Here is a 16,325-nt window from a genome sequence, read left to right as displayed (position 1 = left end):
ACCAGAATAAACAACAAACAAGGAAGATGTTTGTCTAAAATCCTTTGTAGCATCTAAATAGAATTTTAGAGCGCGAACAACATCCAAATTGTGCAACAAACGTTCCTTCTTTGAAACTGGATTCGGACACAAAGAAGGCACGACTATCTCCTGGTTAATGTTTTTGTTAGAAACAACTTTCGGAAGAAAACCAGGTTTAGTACGTAAAACCACCTTATCTGCATGGAAAACCAGATAAGGAGGAGAACACTGCAGAGCAGATAATTCTGAAACTCTTCTAGCAGAAGAAATTGCAACCAAAAACAAAACTTTCCAAGATAATAACTTAATATCAACGGAATGCAAGGGTTCAAACGGAACCCCCTGAAGAACTGAAAGAACTAAGTTGAGACTCCAAGGAGGAGTCAAAGGTTTGTAAACAGGCTTGATTCTAACCAGAGCCTGAACAAAGGCTTGAACATCTGGCACAGCTGCCAGCTTTTTGTGAAGTAACACAGACAAGGTAGAAATCTGTCCCTTCAAGGAACTTGCCGATAATCCTTTCTCCAATCCTTCTTGAAGAAAGGATAGAATCTTAGGAATCTTTACCTTGTTCCAAGGGAATCCTTTAGATTCACACCAACAGATATATTTTTTCCATATTTTGTGGTAAATTTTTCTAGTTACAGGCTTTCTGGCCTGAACAAGAGTATCAATAACAGAATCTGAGAACCCTCGTTTTGATAAGATCAAGCGTTCAATCTCCAAGCAGTCAGCTGGAGTGAGACCAGATTCGGATGTTCGAACGGACCTTGAACAAGAAGGTCTCGTCTCAAAGGTAGCTTCCATGGTGGAGCCGATGACATATTCACCAGATCTGCATACCAAGTCCTGCGTGGCCACGCAGGAGCTATCAAGATCACCGACGCCCTCTCCTGATTGATCCTGGCTACCAGCCTGGGGATGAGAGGAAACGGCGGGAATACATAAGCTAGTTTGAAGGTCCAAGGTGCTACTAGTGCATCTACTAGAGTCGCCTTGGGATCCCTGGATCTGGACCCGTAGCAAGGAACCTTGAAGTTCTGACGAGAGGCCATCAGATCCATGTCTGGAATGCCCCACAATTGAGTAATTTGGGCAAAGATTTCCGGATGGAGTTCCCACTCCCCCGGATGTAATGTCTGACGACTCAGAAAATCCGCTTCCCAATTTTCCACCCCAGGAATGTGGATTGTAGACAGGTGGCAGGAGTGAGTCTCCGCCCATTGAATGATTTTGGTTACTTCTTCCATCGCCAGGGAACTCCTTGTTCCCCCCTGATGGTTGATGTACGCAACAGTCGTCATGTTGTCTGATTGAAACCGTATGAACTTGGCTTTCGCTAGCTGAGGCCAAGCCTTGAGAGCATTGAATATCGCTCTCAGTTCCAGAATATTTATCGGTAGAAGAGATTCTTCCCGAGACCAAAGACCCTGAGCTTTCAGGAGTCCCCAGACCGCGCCCCAGCCCATCAGACTGGCGTCGGTCGTGACAATGACCCACTCTGGTCTGCGGAAGGTCATCCCTTGTGACAGGTTGTCCAGGGACAGCCACCAACGGAGTGAGTCTCTGGTCCTCTGATTTACTTGAATCGTCGGAGACAAGTCTGTATAGTCCCCATTCCACTGACTGAGCATGCACAGTTGTAATGGTCTTAGATGAATGCGCGCAAAAGGAACTATGTCCATTGCCGCTACCATCAAACCTATTACTTCCATGCACTGCGCTATGGAAGGAAGAGGAACGGAATGAAGTGTTTGACAAGAGTTTAGAAGTTTTGTTTTTCTGGCCTCTGTCAGAAAAATCCTCATTTCTAAAGAGTCTATTATTGTTCCCAAGAAGGGAACCCTTGTTGACGGAGATAGAGAACTCTTTTCTACGTTCACTTTCCATCCGTGAGATCTGAGAAAGGCCAGGACTATGTCCGTGTGAGCCTTTGCTTGAGGAAGGGACGACGCTTGAATCAGAATGTCGTCCAAGTAAGGTACTACTGCAATGCCCCTTGGTCTTAGTACCGCTAGAAGGGACCCTAGTACCTTTGTGAAAATCCTTGGAGCAGTGGCTAATCCGAAAGGAAGTGCCACGAACTGGTAATGCTTGTCCAGGAATGCGAACCTTAGGAACCGATGATGTTCCTTGTGGATAGGAATATGTAGATACGCATCCTTTAAATCCACCGTGGTCATGAATTGACCTTCCTGGATGGAAGGAAGAATTGTTCGAATAGTTTCCATTTTGAACGATGGAACCTTGAGAAACTTGTTTAGGATCTTGAGATCCAAGATTGGTCTGAACGTTCCCTCTTTTTTGGGAACTACGAACAGATTGGAGTAGAACCCCATCCCTTGTTCCTAATGGAACAGGATGAATCACTCCCATTTTTAACAGGTCTTCTACACAATGCAAGAATGCCTGTCTCTTTATGTGGTCTGAAGACAATTGAGACCTGTGGAACCTCCCCCTTGGGGGAGGCCCCTTGAATTCCAGAAGATAACCTTGGGAGACTATTTCTAGTGCCCAAGGATCCAGAACATCTCTTGCCCAAGCCTGAGCGAAGAGAGAGAGTCTGCCCCCCACCAGATCCGGTCCTGGATCGGGGGCCAACATTTCATGCTGTCTTGGTAGCAGTGGCAGGCTTCTTGGCCTGCTTTCCCTTGTTCCAGCCTTGCATTGGTCTCCAGGCTGGCTTGGCTTGAGAAGTATTACCCTCTTGCTTAGAGGACGTAGCACTTGGGGCTGGTCCGTTTCTACGAAAGGGACGAAAATTAGGTTTATTTTTGGCCTTGAAAGACCTATCCTGAGGAAGGGCGTGGCCCTTACCCCCAGTGATATCAGAGATAATCTCTTTCAAGTCAGGGCCAAACAGCGTTTTCCCCTTGAAAGGAATGTTAAGCAATTTGTTCTTGGAAGACGCATCCGCTGACCAAGATTTCAACCAAAGCGCTCTGCGCGCCACAATAGCAAACCCAGAATTTTTCGCCGCTAACCTAGCCAATTGCAAAGTGGCGTCTAGGGTGAAAGAATTAGCCAATTTGAGAGCACGGATTCTGTCCATAATCTCCTCATAAGGAGGAGAATCACTATCGATCGCCTTTTCTAGCTCATCGAACCAGAAACACGCGGCTGTAGTGACAGGGACAATGCATGAAATTGGTTGTAGAAGGTATCCTTGCTGAACAAACATCTTTTTAAGCAAACCTTCTAATTTTTTATCCATAGGATCTTTGAAAGCACAACTATCTTCTATGGGTATAGTGGTGCGTTTGTTTAAAGTAGAAACCGCCCCCTCGACCTTGGGGACTGTCTGCCATAAGTCCTTTCTGGGGTCGACCATGGGAAACAATTTTTTAAATATGGGGGGAGGGACGAAAGGTATACCGGGCCTTTCCCATTCTTTATTTACAATGTCCGCCACCCGCTTGGGTATAGGAAAAGCTTCTGGAGGCCCCGGGACCTCTAGGAACTTGTCCATTTTACATAGTTTCTCTGGGATGATCAAATTCTCACAATCATCCAGAGTGGATAACACCTCCTTAAGCAGAGCGCGGAGATGTTCCAACTTAAATTTAAATGAAATCACATCGGGTTCAGCTTGTTGAGAAATTTTCCCTGAATCTGAAATTTCTCCCTCAGACAAAACCTCCCTGGCCCCCTCAGACTGGTGTAGGGGCATATCAGAACCATTATCATCAGCGTCCTCATGCTCTTCAGTATCTAAAACAGAGCAGTCGCGCTTACGCTGATAAGTGGGCATTTTGGCTAAAATGTTTTTGATAGAATTATCCATTACAGCCGTTAATTGTTGCATAGTAAGGAGTATTGGCGCGCTAGATGTACTAGGGGCCTCCTGAGTGGGCAAGACTGGTGTAGACGAAGGAGGGAATGATGCAGTACCATGCTTACTCCCCTCACTTGAGGAATCATCTTGGGCATCATTTTCAGTGTCACATAAATCACATCTATTTAAATGAGAAGGAACCTTGGCTTCCCCACATTCAGAACACAGTCTATCTGGTAGTTCAGACATGTTAAACAGGCATAAACTTGATAACAAAGTACAAAAAACGTTTTAAAATAAAACCGTTACTGTCACTTTAAATTTTAAACTGAACACACTTTATTACTGCAATTGCGAAAAAATATGAAGGAATTGTTCAAAATTCACCAAAATTTCACCACAGTGTCTTAAAGCCTTAAAAGTATTGCACGCCAAATTTGGAAGCTTTAACCCTTAAAATAACGGAACCGGAGCCGTTTTTATCTTTAACCCCTTTACAGTCCCTGGTATCTGCTTTGCTGAGACCCAACCAAGCCCAAAGGGGAATACGATACCAAATGACGCCTTCAGAAAGTCTTTTTTATGTATCAGAGCTCCTCACACATGCGACTGCATGTCATGCTTCTCAAAAACAAGTGCGCAATACCGGCGCGAAAATGAGGCTCTGCCTATGATTAGGGAAAGCCCCTAGAGAATAAGGTGTCTAAAACAGTGCCTGCCGATATTATTTTACAAAAATACCCATATTAAATGATTCCTCAAGGCTAAATATGTTATATATGAATCGATTTAGCCCAGAAAATGTCTACAGTCTTAACAAGCCCTTGTGAAGCCCTTATTTACTCTGTAATAAAAATGGCTTACCGGATCCCATAGGGAAAATGACAGCTTCCAGCATTACATCGTCTTGTTAGAATGTGTCATACCTCAAGCAGCAAAAGTCTGCTCACTGTTCCCCCAACTGAAGTTAATTCCTCTCAACAGTCCTGTGTGGAACAGCCATCGATTTTAGTAACGGTTGCTAAAATCATTTTCCTCTTACAAACAGAAATCTTCATCTCTTTTCTGTTTCAGAGTAAATAGTACATACCAGCACTATTTTAAAATAACAAACTCTTGATTGAATAATAAAAACTACAGTTAAACACTAAAAAACTCTAAGCCATCTCCGTGGAGATGTTGCCTGTACAACGGCAAAGAGAATGACTGGGGTGGGCGGAGCCTAGGAGGGATCATGTGACCGGCTTTGCTGGGCTCTTTGCCATTTCCTGTTGGGGAGGAGAATATCCCACAAGTAAGGATGACGCCGTGGACCGGACACACCTATGTTGGAGAAACATGTTCCTTTTTTACATAGAGATTGTTCAGGTGATATTTTATAGTCTGTTTTTTTTATTGGTATGCTGCATTATTTTCAAGTGCTTCAACATTTAGGTATAATTTGTATATGAATTGAGAACAAAACATAAATAGATATGTATAGCAGAGACTATAACTTTTGTATAGTGTTAGGACCAATCAACATTGGGACACCTTGTAAATTGGTGAATGGCTAAGCAGAATATGGCCATATTGTGTGATTAAGATCCCAATTTTATATAAAAGCATAGATGTTTTTTGCAGGCAATTTATTGCAGCATTTAAAAATGTGTTGTTTATTTGCAAAAGGATGTGCGCTAATAACCCCTGTTTTTGCTTACACACACACATACATACATATATATATATATATATATATATATATATATATATATATATATATATATAAAACACACACACATATATATACATACACACACACATATACATATATACACAGTGTGTCTGTTTATGTATATATTAGTGATGCACCGAAATGGAAATTCTGGACCGAAACCGAATCCGAAAATCCAGGATGCACTTGACCGAAAACCGAAACGGATACCGAAAATGTATTTTTAAAAAAAAAAAAATTTTTAATTTTTTTTTTTGCATAATTAGAGACAATAAAAAAATCCCACACTTTTATTGAAAGTAACACACTAAAATTGGACAAAAATATCTTAAAACAATAATATGCTACACAATTTTACCAAGAAAAAAAAAAAACAGGCAAACAATAATGCCATTTTCGGCCAAAATGTTTCTGCGACCAAAATTTTGGTGCATCCTTACTTAAAACAATTATAAATATCAATATACTGTATTATTCTTCATTTAGTTCTATATAACAGAATCATATTTAACAGGTTTTTTTTTTACTAATTATCCAAATAAAGTATAGTCCTAGAAAACTCATTATATGCAGAACAGTAAGTCAAGTAATAAACTTAAACAGCAGCTCTAGGCTAGCATCAAATTTGAAACATGCTACACAATAATTTTACCGAAAATAACAGGCTAAAAAAACGAAAACCGAAATAGCCAAAAATGCCATTTTCGGCTGAAACTTTCTGCGGCCGAAATTTCGGTGCATCCCTAGTATATATATATAAAAAAATTTTATGGGACTAGTAGAAAGTATATACTTTAACTCCTGTCTATGTAAGTATGTATACAGTAGCGGACCTACTCAACATGATGGATAAATAGATAGATAGACCTGCAACACATTCTGCACATATGTATGCATAGACTGGCTGCTATTGCCCCCCCCCCCCAGCACTTGGGCCCCCGGTGCAACTGCACCACCAATGGTATTTCCGCCCCTGTATATGTGTATATGTATATATATATATATATATATATATACACACACACACAGATTTTTGGCTTATTATTTAAGCCTTTATCAACATCATCTATAATACAAACAACATATTGCATACGTAGCTGCTGTACAAAGAACTGTATTAATGTCTTATACAGAAACACCAAACCGTGTATAAAAAACTAATTTCCTTCTAATCCCCACATGTGTAGTGAATCCCAAATTATCCTCTGTTATTTAGGCATAAGAGGATATGAAACTGTTAAAATATTTGTGAGATAAGCACTAGACGTTTCTAATATTATCAGCTTAGACATTATCCAATCAGGTTCACAAAGCTTTACGAACATATAGGTTCAATGGGTTTGACCACATTTTCAAACAAACATTTAAATTCATACATACATACATACAAACAGATGTCTACGGATAGACATTCACATACCTTAGAAATATCGGTTCAGGAGCTCAGCGTATCAAAGGCCATTACGGAGCTGCATGTTTGTGTGCTGTAGGTAATGTTGCTTTGCGCCGATAGGCTATGACGTCAAATGACGCATCCAGGAGGAGGGATTTGGTGACGTGCCCCCCCTCTGTGTTACTATACATATTTACAATGTATACATCAGAATTTGCATACTACATTTCGGACACAATAGTGTCTACTTGGTAGAATATAACTACTTGGGTCAGATATTGATTATACACCTAAAGATGATTTCTAGATCGTACTATATAATAACTGTACATGTGATTATATTTGAAATCACGTCATAGCACATTTACAACTCAATTATGTGTATGTAAATGTGCTATGATGTGATTTTGATACGCTGAGCTCCTGAACCGATATTTCTAAGGTATGTGAATGTCTATCCGTAGACATCTGAATTTAAATGTTTGTTTGAAAATTTGGTAAAACCCATTAAACATACATGTTCATAAAGCTTTGTGACCCTTAAAGGGACAGTCTACACCAGAATTTTTATTGTTTAAAAAGATAGATAATCCCTTTATTACCCATTCCCCAGTTTTGTATAACCAACACAGTTATATTAATATATGTTTTACCTCTGTGATTACCATGTATCTAAGCTTCTGCAGACTGTCCTCTTATCGCAGTGCTTTTGACAGGTATGCAATTTAGCCAATCAGTGCAACTCCACGGCAGTGAGCACAATGGTATCTATATGACACACATGAACTAGTACTGTCTAACTGTGAAATACTTTCAAAATGCTCTGAGCTAAGAGGTGGTTTTCAACGGTTTAGATATCAGTTTGAGCCTACCTAGGTTTAGCTTTTCAAAAATACCACCAAGGGAACAAAGCAAATTGAATGATAAAAGTCAATTGGAAAGTTGTTTAAAATGTCATGCCCTTTCTGAATCATTAAAGTTTCATTTTGACTAGACTGTCCCTTTAATGGATAACGTCTAAGGTGATAATATTAGGAATGACTAGTGCTTATCTCACAAATATTTTAACAGTTTCATATACTATCCTCTTATGCCTAAATAACAGAGAATAATTTGGAATTAGAAGGAAATTTGTTTTTTTATATAAGACATTAATACTGTTTTTTGTACAGCGATGTAATACATTGTTTGTATTTTAGATGGTCTTGATAAAGGCTTAAAGGGACACTGAACCCAAATTTTCACGATTCAGGTAGCGCATGAAATTTTAAGCAACTTTCTTATTTACTCCTATTATCAATTTTTCTTCGTTCTCTTGCTATTTTTATTTTAAAAGCAGGAATATAAATCTTAGCAGCCAGCCCATTTTAGGGTCAGCACCATGGATAGCACTTTCTTATTGGAGACTTACATTTACCCACCAATAAGCAAGCATAACCCAGGTTCTCAACCAAAAATGGGCCGGCTCCTATGCATCACCTTCCTGCTTTTTAAATAAAGATAGCAAGAGAACGAAGAAAAATTGATAATAGGAGTGAATTAGAAAGTTGCTTAAAACTGCATGCCCTATCTGAATCATGAAAGAAAAAAAAAAGGGTTTAGTGTCCCTTTAAGTAATAAGCCAAAACGTTATGGAAATAGTATGTATATAAATAAATAACCTTTGCAGAATCAAGTCCTGTGAGTGCCTTCATACTTGAAAGCATTTGTGAATACTTGATGGAGGAGACACCCGGGCGTTTGATAGCATAACATGCTGGCAGTGAGTGCACGAAGTACGAATACTATATATATATATATATATATATATATATATATATATATATATATATAAAAACAATTTCCTCACTACTGTGCTGCCAACTGAGTTACTACAATAGATGTGCCTTATGCATCGACTGTATGTTGTTTAGATGAAAGGCTAGGACAACCTATTACATTTAACCAGAGATTTATTGCTATAAACCAATACTTGACACAGATGTATTGTATACTATAAATAAAAGAAGAGAACGAACCTGGGAACGAACAATAGCATAATAGCTTGTTCTATGGATAGTTACCACCCAAGAAGCAGCCTCTTTTATTTAGAATGGTTATACAGTCAGATATGTAACATGTACAAGTTAAATTATAATTCAATTAACAATTGTGTTTCATTCTGACAGTGATCAAGTTGTAGTTAGCAATGGCCAAATGGCTTTCAAATGTTATTTTTTATAAGATAGGTACAAATTGTTCTTGGATAATGTATACTAAACGGATACTAAAGTTCAAGCTAAATAAATACACAAATACCAAAATATACACAAATGGTAGAATTAATTTGCCATTGGAATCTCAACTTCAAGCGCATTTCTTACTATTTTGGCAATAAGTGAATACTCAAAAGCAACAAATCCTTTTGTTGGCAGGAAAGTCAATTGTCAACTTATCTGCTGCATAAAACATAAAAGATCATTTCAGACCAGATGGAGATATGAACTCACTGCTGATTTGCTAGCTGATTATTAATTCCAATTTGTTCCCAATGAAATAGAAGCGTAAGCAGGCTTTAATTAATCACACTGATTTAATATGACCAGGCCAGTAATGTTTGTTTAAGAACTACATTTTCATTCTTTTCCAGCTATTTCCATTACATAATGTTGTAAAAAATATACTGAACTTGGTTTTAAATGAAGAAAACGATATGCTGATTCTTTTGCTTTACACTGACATTTCTGAATACAATTTAAAAATGTTTGACCTCGGACTGTCCTATGTATCATTGTGTCTTCACAAATAAGAAGTAATATTCATATAGTCTAGAAATATTTGAAAGAAAAGAATGCAGCAGCACTTCATAAAAGTTTATTGGACCAAAGACAATAAAACACAACTTTTCGGACCTTAATCATGTGACACACATTCGGCTAGATTTGGAGTTTGGCGGTAAAAGGGCTGTTAACGCTCCGCGGGTTTTTTTCTGGCCGCACCATAAATTTAACTCTGGTATCGAGAGTTCAAACAAATGCTGCGTTAGGCTCCAAAAAAGGAGCGTAGAGCATATTTAGCGCAAATGCAACTCTCGATACCAGAGTTGCTTACGGACGCGGCCGGCCTCAAAAACGTGCTCGTGCACGATTCTCCCATAGGAAACAATGGGGCTGTTTGAGCTGAAAAAAAACCTAACACCTGCAAAAAAGCAGCGTTCAGCTCCTAACGCAGCCCCATTGTTTCCTATGGGGAAACACTTCCTACGTCTGCACCTAACACCCTAACATGTACCCCGAGTCTAAACACCCCTAACCTTACACTTATTAACCCCTAATCTGCCGCCCCCGCTATCGCTGACCCCTGCATTACACTTTTAACCCCTAATCTGCCGCTCCGTAAACCGCCGCCACCTACGTTATCCCTATGTACCCCTAATCTGCTGCCCTAACATCGCCGACCCCTATGTTATATTTATTAACCCCTAATCTGCCACCCACAACGTCGCCGACACCTACCTACACTTATTAACCCCTAATCTGCCGAGCGGACCTGAGCGCTACTATAATAAAGTTATTAACCCCTAATCCGCCTCACTAACCCTATCATAAATAGTATTAACCCCTAATCTGCCCTCCCTAACATCGCCGACACCTAACTTCAATTATTAACCCCTAAACTTCCGATCGGAGCTCACCGCTATTCTAATAAATGTATTAACCCCTAAAGCTAAGTCTAACCCTAACACTAACACCCCCCTAAGTTAAATATAATTTTTATCTAACGAAATAAATTAACTCTTATTAAATAAATGATTCCTATTTAAAGCTAAATACTTACCTGTAAAATAAATCCTAATATAGCTACAATATAAATTACATTGATATTATAGCTATTTTAGGATTAATATTTATTTTACAGGTAACTTTGTATTTATTTTAACCAGGTACAATAGCTATTAAATAGTTAAGAACTATTTAATAGTTACCTAGTTAAAATAATTACAAATTTACCTGTAAAATAAATCCTAACCTAAGATATAATTAAACCTAACACTAGACTATCAATAAAATAATTAAATAAACTACCTACAATTACCTACAATTAATCTAACACTACACTATCAATAAATTAATTAAACACAATTGCTACAAATAAATACAATTAAATAAACTATCTAAAGTACAAAAAATAAAAAAGAACTAAGTTACAGAAAATAAAAAAATATTTACAAACATAAGAAAAATATTACAACAATTTTAAACTAATTACACCTACTCTAAGCCCCCTAATAAAATAACAAAGACCCCCAAAATAAAAAATTCCCTACCCTATTCTAAAATACAAAAATTACAAGCTATTTTACCTTACCAGCCCTGAACAGGGCCCTTTGCGGGGCATGCCCCAAGAATTTCAGCTCTTTTGCCTGTAAAATAAAAAATACAATACCCCCCCCCCCCAACATTACAACCCACCACCCACATACCCCTAATCTAACCCAAACCCCCTTAAATAAACCTAACACTAATCCCCTGAAGATCTTCCTACCTTGTCTTCACCATCCAGGTATCACCGATCCGTCCTGGCTCCAAGATCTTCATCCAACCCAAGCGGGGGTTGGCGATCCATAATCCGGTGCTCCAAAGTCTTCCTCCTATCCGGCAAGAAGAGGACATCCGGACCGGCAAACATCTTCTCCAAGCGGCATCTTCGATCTTCTTCCATCCGATGACGACCGGCTCCATCTTGAAGACCTCCAGCGCGGATCCATCCTCTTCTTCCGACGACTAGACGACGAATGACGGTTCCTTTAAGGGACGTCATCCAAGATGGCGTCCCTCGAATTCCGATTGGCTGATAGGATTCTATCAGCCAATCAGAATTAAGGTAGGAATATTCTGATTGGCTGATGGAATCAGCCAATCAGAATCAAGTTCAATCCGATTGGCTGATCCAATCAGCCAATCAGATTGAGCTCGCATTCTATTGGCTGATCGGAACAGCCAATAGAATGCGAGCTCAATCTGATTGGCTGATTGGATCAGCCAATCGGATTGAACTTGATTCTGATTGGCTGATTCCATCAGCCAATCAGAAAATTCCTACCTTAATTCCGATTGGCTGATAGAATCCTATCAGCCAATCGGAATTCGAGGGACGCCATCTTGGATGACGTCCCTTAAAGGAACCGTCATTCGTCGTCTAGTCGTCGGAAGAAGAGGATGGATCCGCGCTGGAGGTCTTCAAGATGGAGCCGGTCGTCATCGGATGGAAGAAGATCGAAGATGCCGCTTGGAGAAGATGTTTGCCGGTCCGGATGTCCTCTTCTTGCCGGATAGGAGGAAGACTTTGGAGCACCGGATTATGGATCGCCAACCCCCGCTTGGGTTGGATGAAGATCTTGGAGCCAGGACGGATCGGTGATACCTGGATGGTGAAGACAAGGTAGGAAGATCTTCAGGGGATTAGTGTTAGGTTTATTTAAGGGGGTTTGGGTTAGATTAGGGGTATGTGGGTGGTGGGTTGTAATGTTGGGGGGGGGGTATTGTATGTTTTTTTTTACAGGCAAAAGAGCTGAAATTCTTGGGGCATGCCCCGCAAAGGGCCCTGTTCAGGGCTGGTAAGGTAAAAGAGCTTGTAATTTTAGAATAGGGTAGGGAATTTTTTATTTTGGGGGTCTTTGTTATTTTATTAGGGGGCTTAGAGTAGGTGTAATTAGTTTAAAATTGTTGTAATATTTTTCTTATGTTTGTAAATATTTTTTTATTTTCTGTAACTTAGTTCTTTTTTATTTTTTGTACTTTAGATAGTTTATTTAATTGTATTTATTTGTAGCAATTGTGTTTAATTAATTTATTGATAGTGTAGTGTTAGATTAATTGTAGGTAATTGTAGGTAGTTTATTTAATTATTTTATTGATAGTGTAGTGTTAGGTTTAATTATATCTTAGGTTAGGATTTATTTTACAGGTAAATTTGTAATTATTTTAACTAGGTAACTATTAAATAGTTCTTAACTATTTAATAGCTATTGTACCTGGATAAAATAAATACAAAGTTACCTGTAAAATAAATATTAATCCTAAAATAGCTATAATATCAATGTAATTTATATTGTAGCTATATTAGGATTTATTTTACAGGTAAGTATTTAGCTTTAAATAGGAATCATTTATTTAATAAGAGTTAATTTATTTTGTTAGATAAAAATTATATTTAACTTAGGGGGGTGTTAGTGTTAGGGTTAGACTTAGCTTTAGGGGTTAATACATTTATTAGAATAGCGGTGAGCTCCGGTCGGCAGATTAGGGGTTAATAATTGAAGGTAGGTGTCGGCGATGTTAGGGAGGGCAGATTAGGGGTTAATACTATTTATGATAGGGTTAGTGAGGCGGATTAGGGGTTAATAACTTTATTATAGTAGCGCTCAGGTCCGCTCGGCAGATTAGGGGTTAATAAGTGTAGGTAGGTGTCGGCGACGTTGTGGGGGGCAGATTAGGGGTTAATAAATATAACATAGGGGTCGGCGATGTTAGGGGCAGCAGATTAGGGGTACATAGGGATAACGTAGGTGGCGGCGATTTGCGGTCGGAAGATTAGGGGTTAATTATTTTAAGTAGCTTGCGGCGACGTTGTGGGGGGCAAGTTAGGGGTTAATAAATATAATACAGGGGTCGGCGGGGTTAGGGGCAGCAGATTAGGGGTACATAAGTATAACGTAGGTGGCGGTCGGCAGATTAGGGGTTAAAAATTTTAATCGAGTGGCGGCGATGTGGGGGGACCTCGGTTTAGGGGTACATAGGTAGTTTATGGGTGTTAGTGTACTTTAGGGTACAGTAGTTAAGAGCTTTATGAACCGGCGTTAGCCAGAAAGCTCTTAACTCCTGCTTTTTTCAGGCGGCTGGAATCTTGTCGTTAGAGCTCTAACGCTCACTGCAGAAACGACTCTAAATACCAGCGTTAGAAAGATCCCATTGAAAAGATAGGCTACGCAAATGGCGTAGGGGGATCTGCGGTATGGAAAAGTCGCGGCTGTAAAGTGAGCGTTAGACCCTTTAATCACTGACTCCAAATACCAGCGGGCGGCCAAAACCAGCGTTAGGAGCCTCTAACGCTGGTTTTGACGGCTACCGCCGAACTCTAAATCTAGGCCATTGTGTTTTATTGTCTTTGGTCCAATAAACCTTTAAGAAGAATTGGTGATGCTGCTGCATTCTTTTCTTATGGATATTTGTTTAGGGTATTTGGTGTATACCCTGACAAAGTTTAGAATTATTTGATTTTTTTTTTTTTAAAAAAACAGGTAAGACATAATATGGTTGTGAAGTTATGCTTCTAATATCTTAAACAAACACACACTTCATAATGCAGGATAAATCTATAGACTGTAAAAGCAACTCTTAGAAATTGCCTTTATTAGACATTTCAAAAGAAAGAAAAAATACAAAGGGGCAATTGTGAAAAAATGAACCATCACCCAATAACTCTTCGTATTAATGTTGAAATAAACATATGGCTGATTTGGAAGATTAAGCAATATGTAGCGCAATAAAATTGCTGTGTGTTCCATTTGAAACATGGAGAATTGTTCAGCTTTGCACTAAGATAGACTTCATACACAGTGATTGGGTGGTCACAAACCCAAACGAGTTGATTGGGTTTACTTTGGAGTTAGTTACATTATTATGATGAAGGCAATAACACAAGTAGTTCCGAGAAAAAAAAAAAGGTCAGTATCTACATATCCAACATTTGAAGGCACATGAAACAACTTTTCCATTTACTTCTATTATCTAATTTGCTTCTCTCTCTTGGTATCCTTAGTTGGAAAGCATACCTATATAGACTCAGGAACTGGGAGCTAGGTGCTGATTGGTGGCTGCACACATATCCCTCTTATATTGGCTTACTGAGGTGTTGAGTTAGCTCCTGGTAGTTTATTGCTACTCTTTTAATAAAGGACACCAAGAAAATTAAGCAAAATTAAATATAGTAGTCGATTGGAGTGTTGTTTAAAATTATATGCTCTATCTGAATCATGAAATAAGCAATTTGGGTTTCATGTCCCTTTACAGACCAATGCACATGTTTAGTTTAATTAAAATGATACCTATCACACAAAAAACTGTGAATTGACTTCTAATTTCCTTGCACACTTTACCAGCCTGTTCCTTGAGTTAATTAAATGATTATGCGTGGTTATTATTCTTAATTATAAAGCAGCATCATTCTTAAAATGAATAAGTTACCTAGTGGGTCATGAGGAGTCCCTTTAAAGATGATTCTGTGTGTAGTGAGAAATAGAGCGCCCTCTGCTGGTAGAATGTGTGGACCTCCAAGTATCCCTCCTGTGGCTTCTTCTCTTCCATCAGGGTCAAGAAGAACACGCAAAGCTTCACACACAAATTCCTCCCCAGGCAACAGGGCTGGCCTCAAGATTTTGGGCTATAAAACATAATTATGATTATACTGTACAAGTATTTCATGAGCTGGACATTAGGAATTTTGATTATGTTTAAATGGGTAATTCTAAAGAGTGCAGACCTGGAATATAATAAAGACTGAAAGATATGTAACCAGAGATATGTAAAGAATTATTTATTATCCCTAAATCTCAAAGGAAATGTGTTGTCTTAAGAAAGTGTATACAATATTTCCAGAATTTATCATCCAAGAACGTGTAGTAGATTAAAACATAAACCCTACATCACTACAGTACAGATGATGGCATTCAGAGCATGCAGGATTGTAAAACAATCTTGTAGGAACAACAAAAGGATTTGGGGACAGTTCAATGGCAGCTTCCAAATGTTAAAGGGACACTAAACCCAATTTTTTTTCTTTCATGATTAAGATAGAGCAGCAATTTTAAGCAACTTTCTAGTTTATTACTATTATCAATTTTTCTTCGTTCTCATACTATCTTTATTTGAAAAAGCAGGAATGTAATCTTAAGAACCTGACCATTTTTGGTTCAGCACCTGGGTAGCACTTGCTGATTGGTGGCTAAATGTAGCAAACCAATCAGCAAGCTCTAATGGGTGCTGTATCCAAAATGGGCCGGCTCCTAACCTTGCATTTCTACTTTTTCAAATAACCATTGCAAGAGAACAAAGAAAAATTGATAATAAGAGTACATTAGAAAGTTGCTTAAAAGTGCATGCTCTATCTGAATCATGAAAGAAAAGATTTGGGCTTAGTGTCCCTTTAAAGGGATATGAAACCCCAAATTTGTTTTGTGATTCATACAGAGCATGCAATGTTTAAATAGTTTCAAATTTGGTTTGTTCCTATGATATTCTTTGTGCTCTTGCATATGAATAACATTCTTGCAAAACTGTAGTGCACCAGACACATGCACACTCCAGAGCTTATGCCCCTGCTTTTCAACTAAATATACCAGGAGAACAAAGAAAATGTCATAATAGAAGTAAAATAGAAGGTTG

At 38.7% G+C, this 16,325-nt stretch overlaps 1 protein-coding gene across 1 annotated transcript in view; it reads right to left on the bottom strand.

Moving 5' to 3' along the window:
• Positions 1-16,325, bottom strand: part of SBF2 (SET binding factor 2) — a 1,344,181-nt gene that overhangs the window by 240,824 nt on the left and 1,087,032 nt on the right. Inside the window, exon 22 of the mRNA XM_053720592.1 lies at positions 15,129-15,324. Within this exon, the coding sequence (XP_053576567.1) occupies positions 15,129-15,324 (196 nt within the window). The remainder of the gene's footprint in view (positions 1-15,128; positions 15,325-16,325) is intronic.

This window comes from Bombina bombina, chromosome 7, assembly GCF_027579735.1.
Source record: "Bombina bombina isolate aBomBom1 chromosome 7, aBomBom1.pri, whole genome shotgun sequence".
Lineage (NCBI taxonomy): Eukaryota > Metazoa > Chordata > Amphibia > Anura > Bombinatoridae > Bombina > Bombina bombina.
Note: the sequence above shows the minus strand (reverse complement) of the source record. Positions and strands in the feature narration are given on the sequence as shown.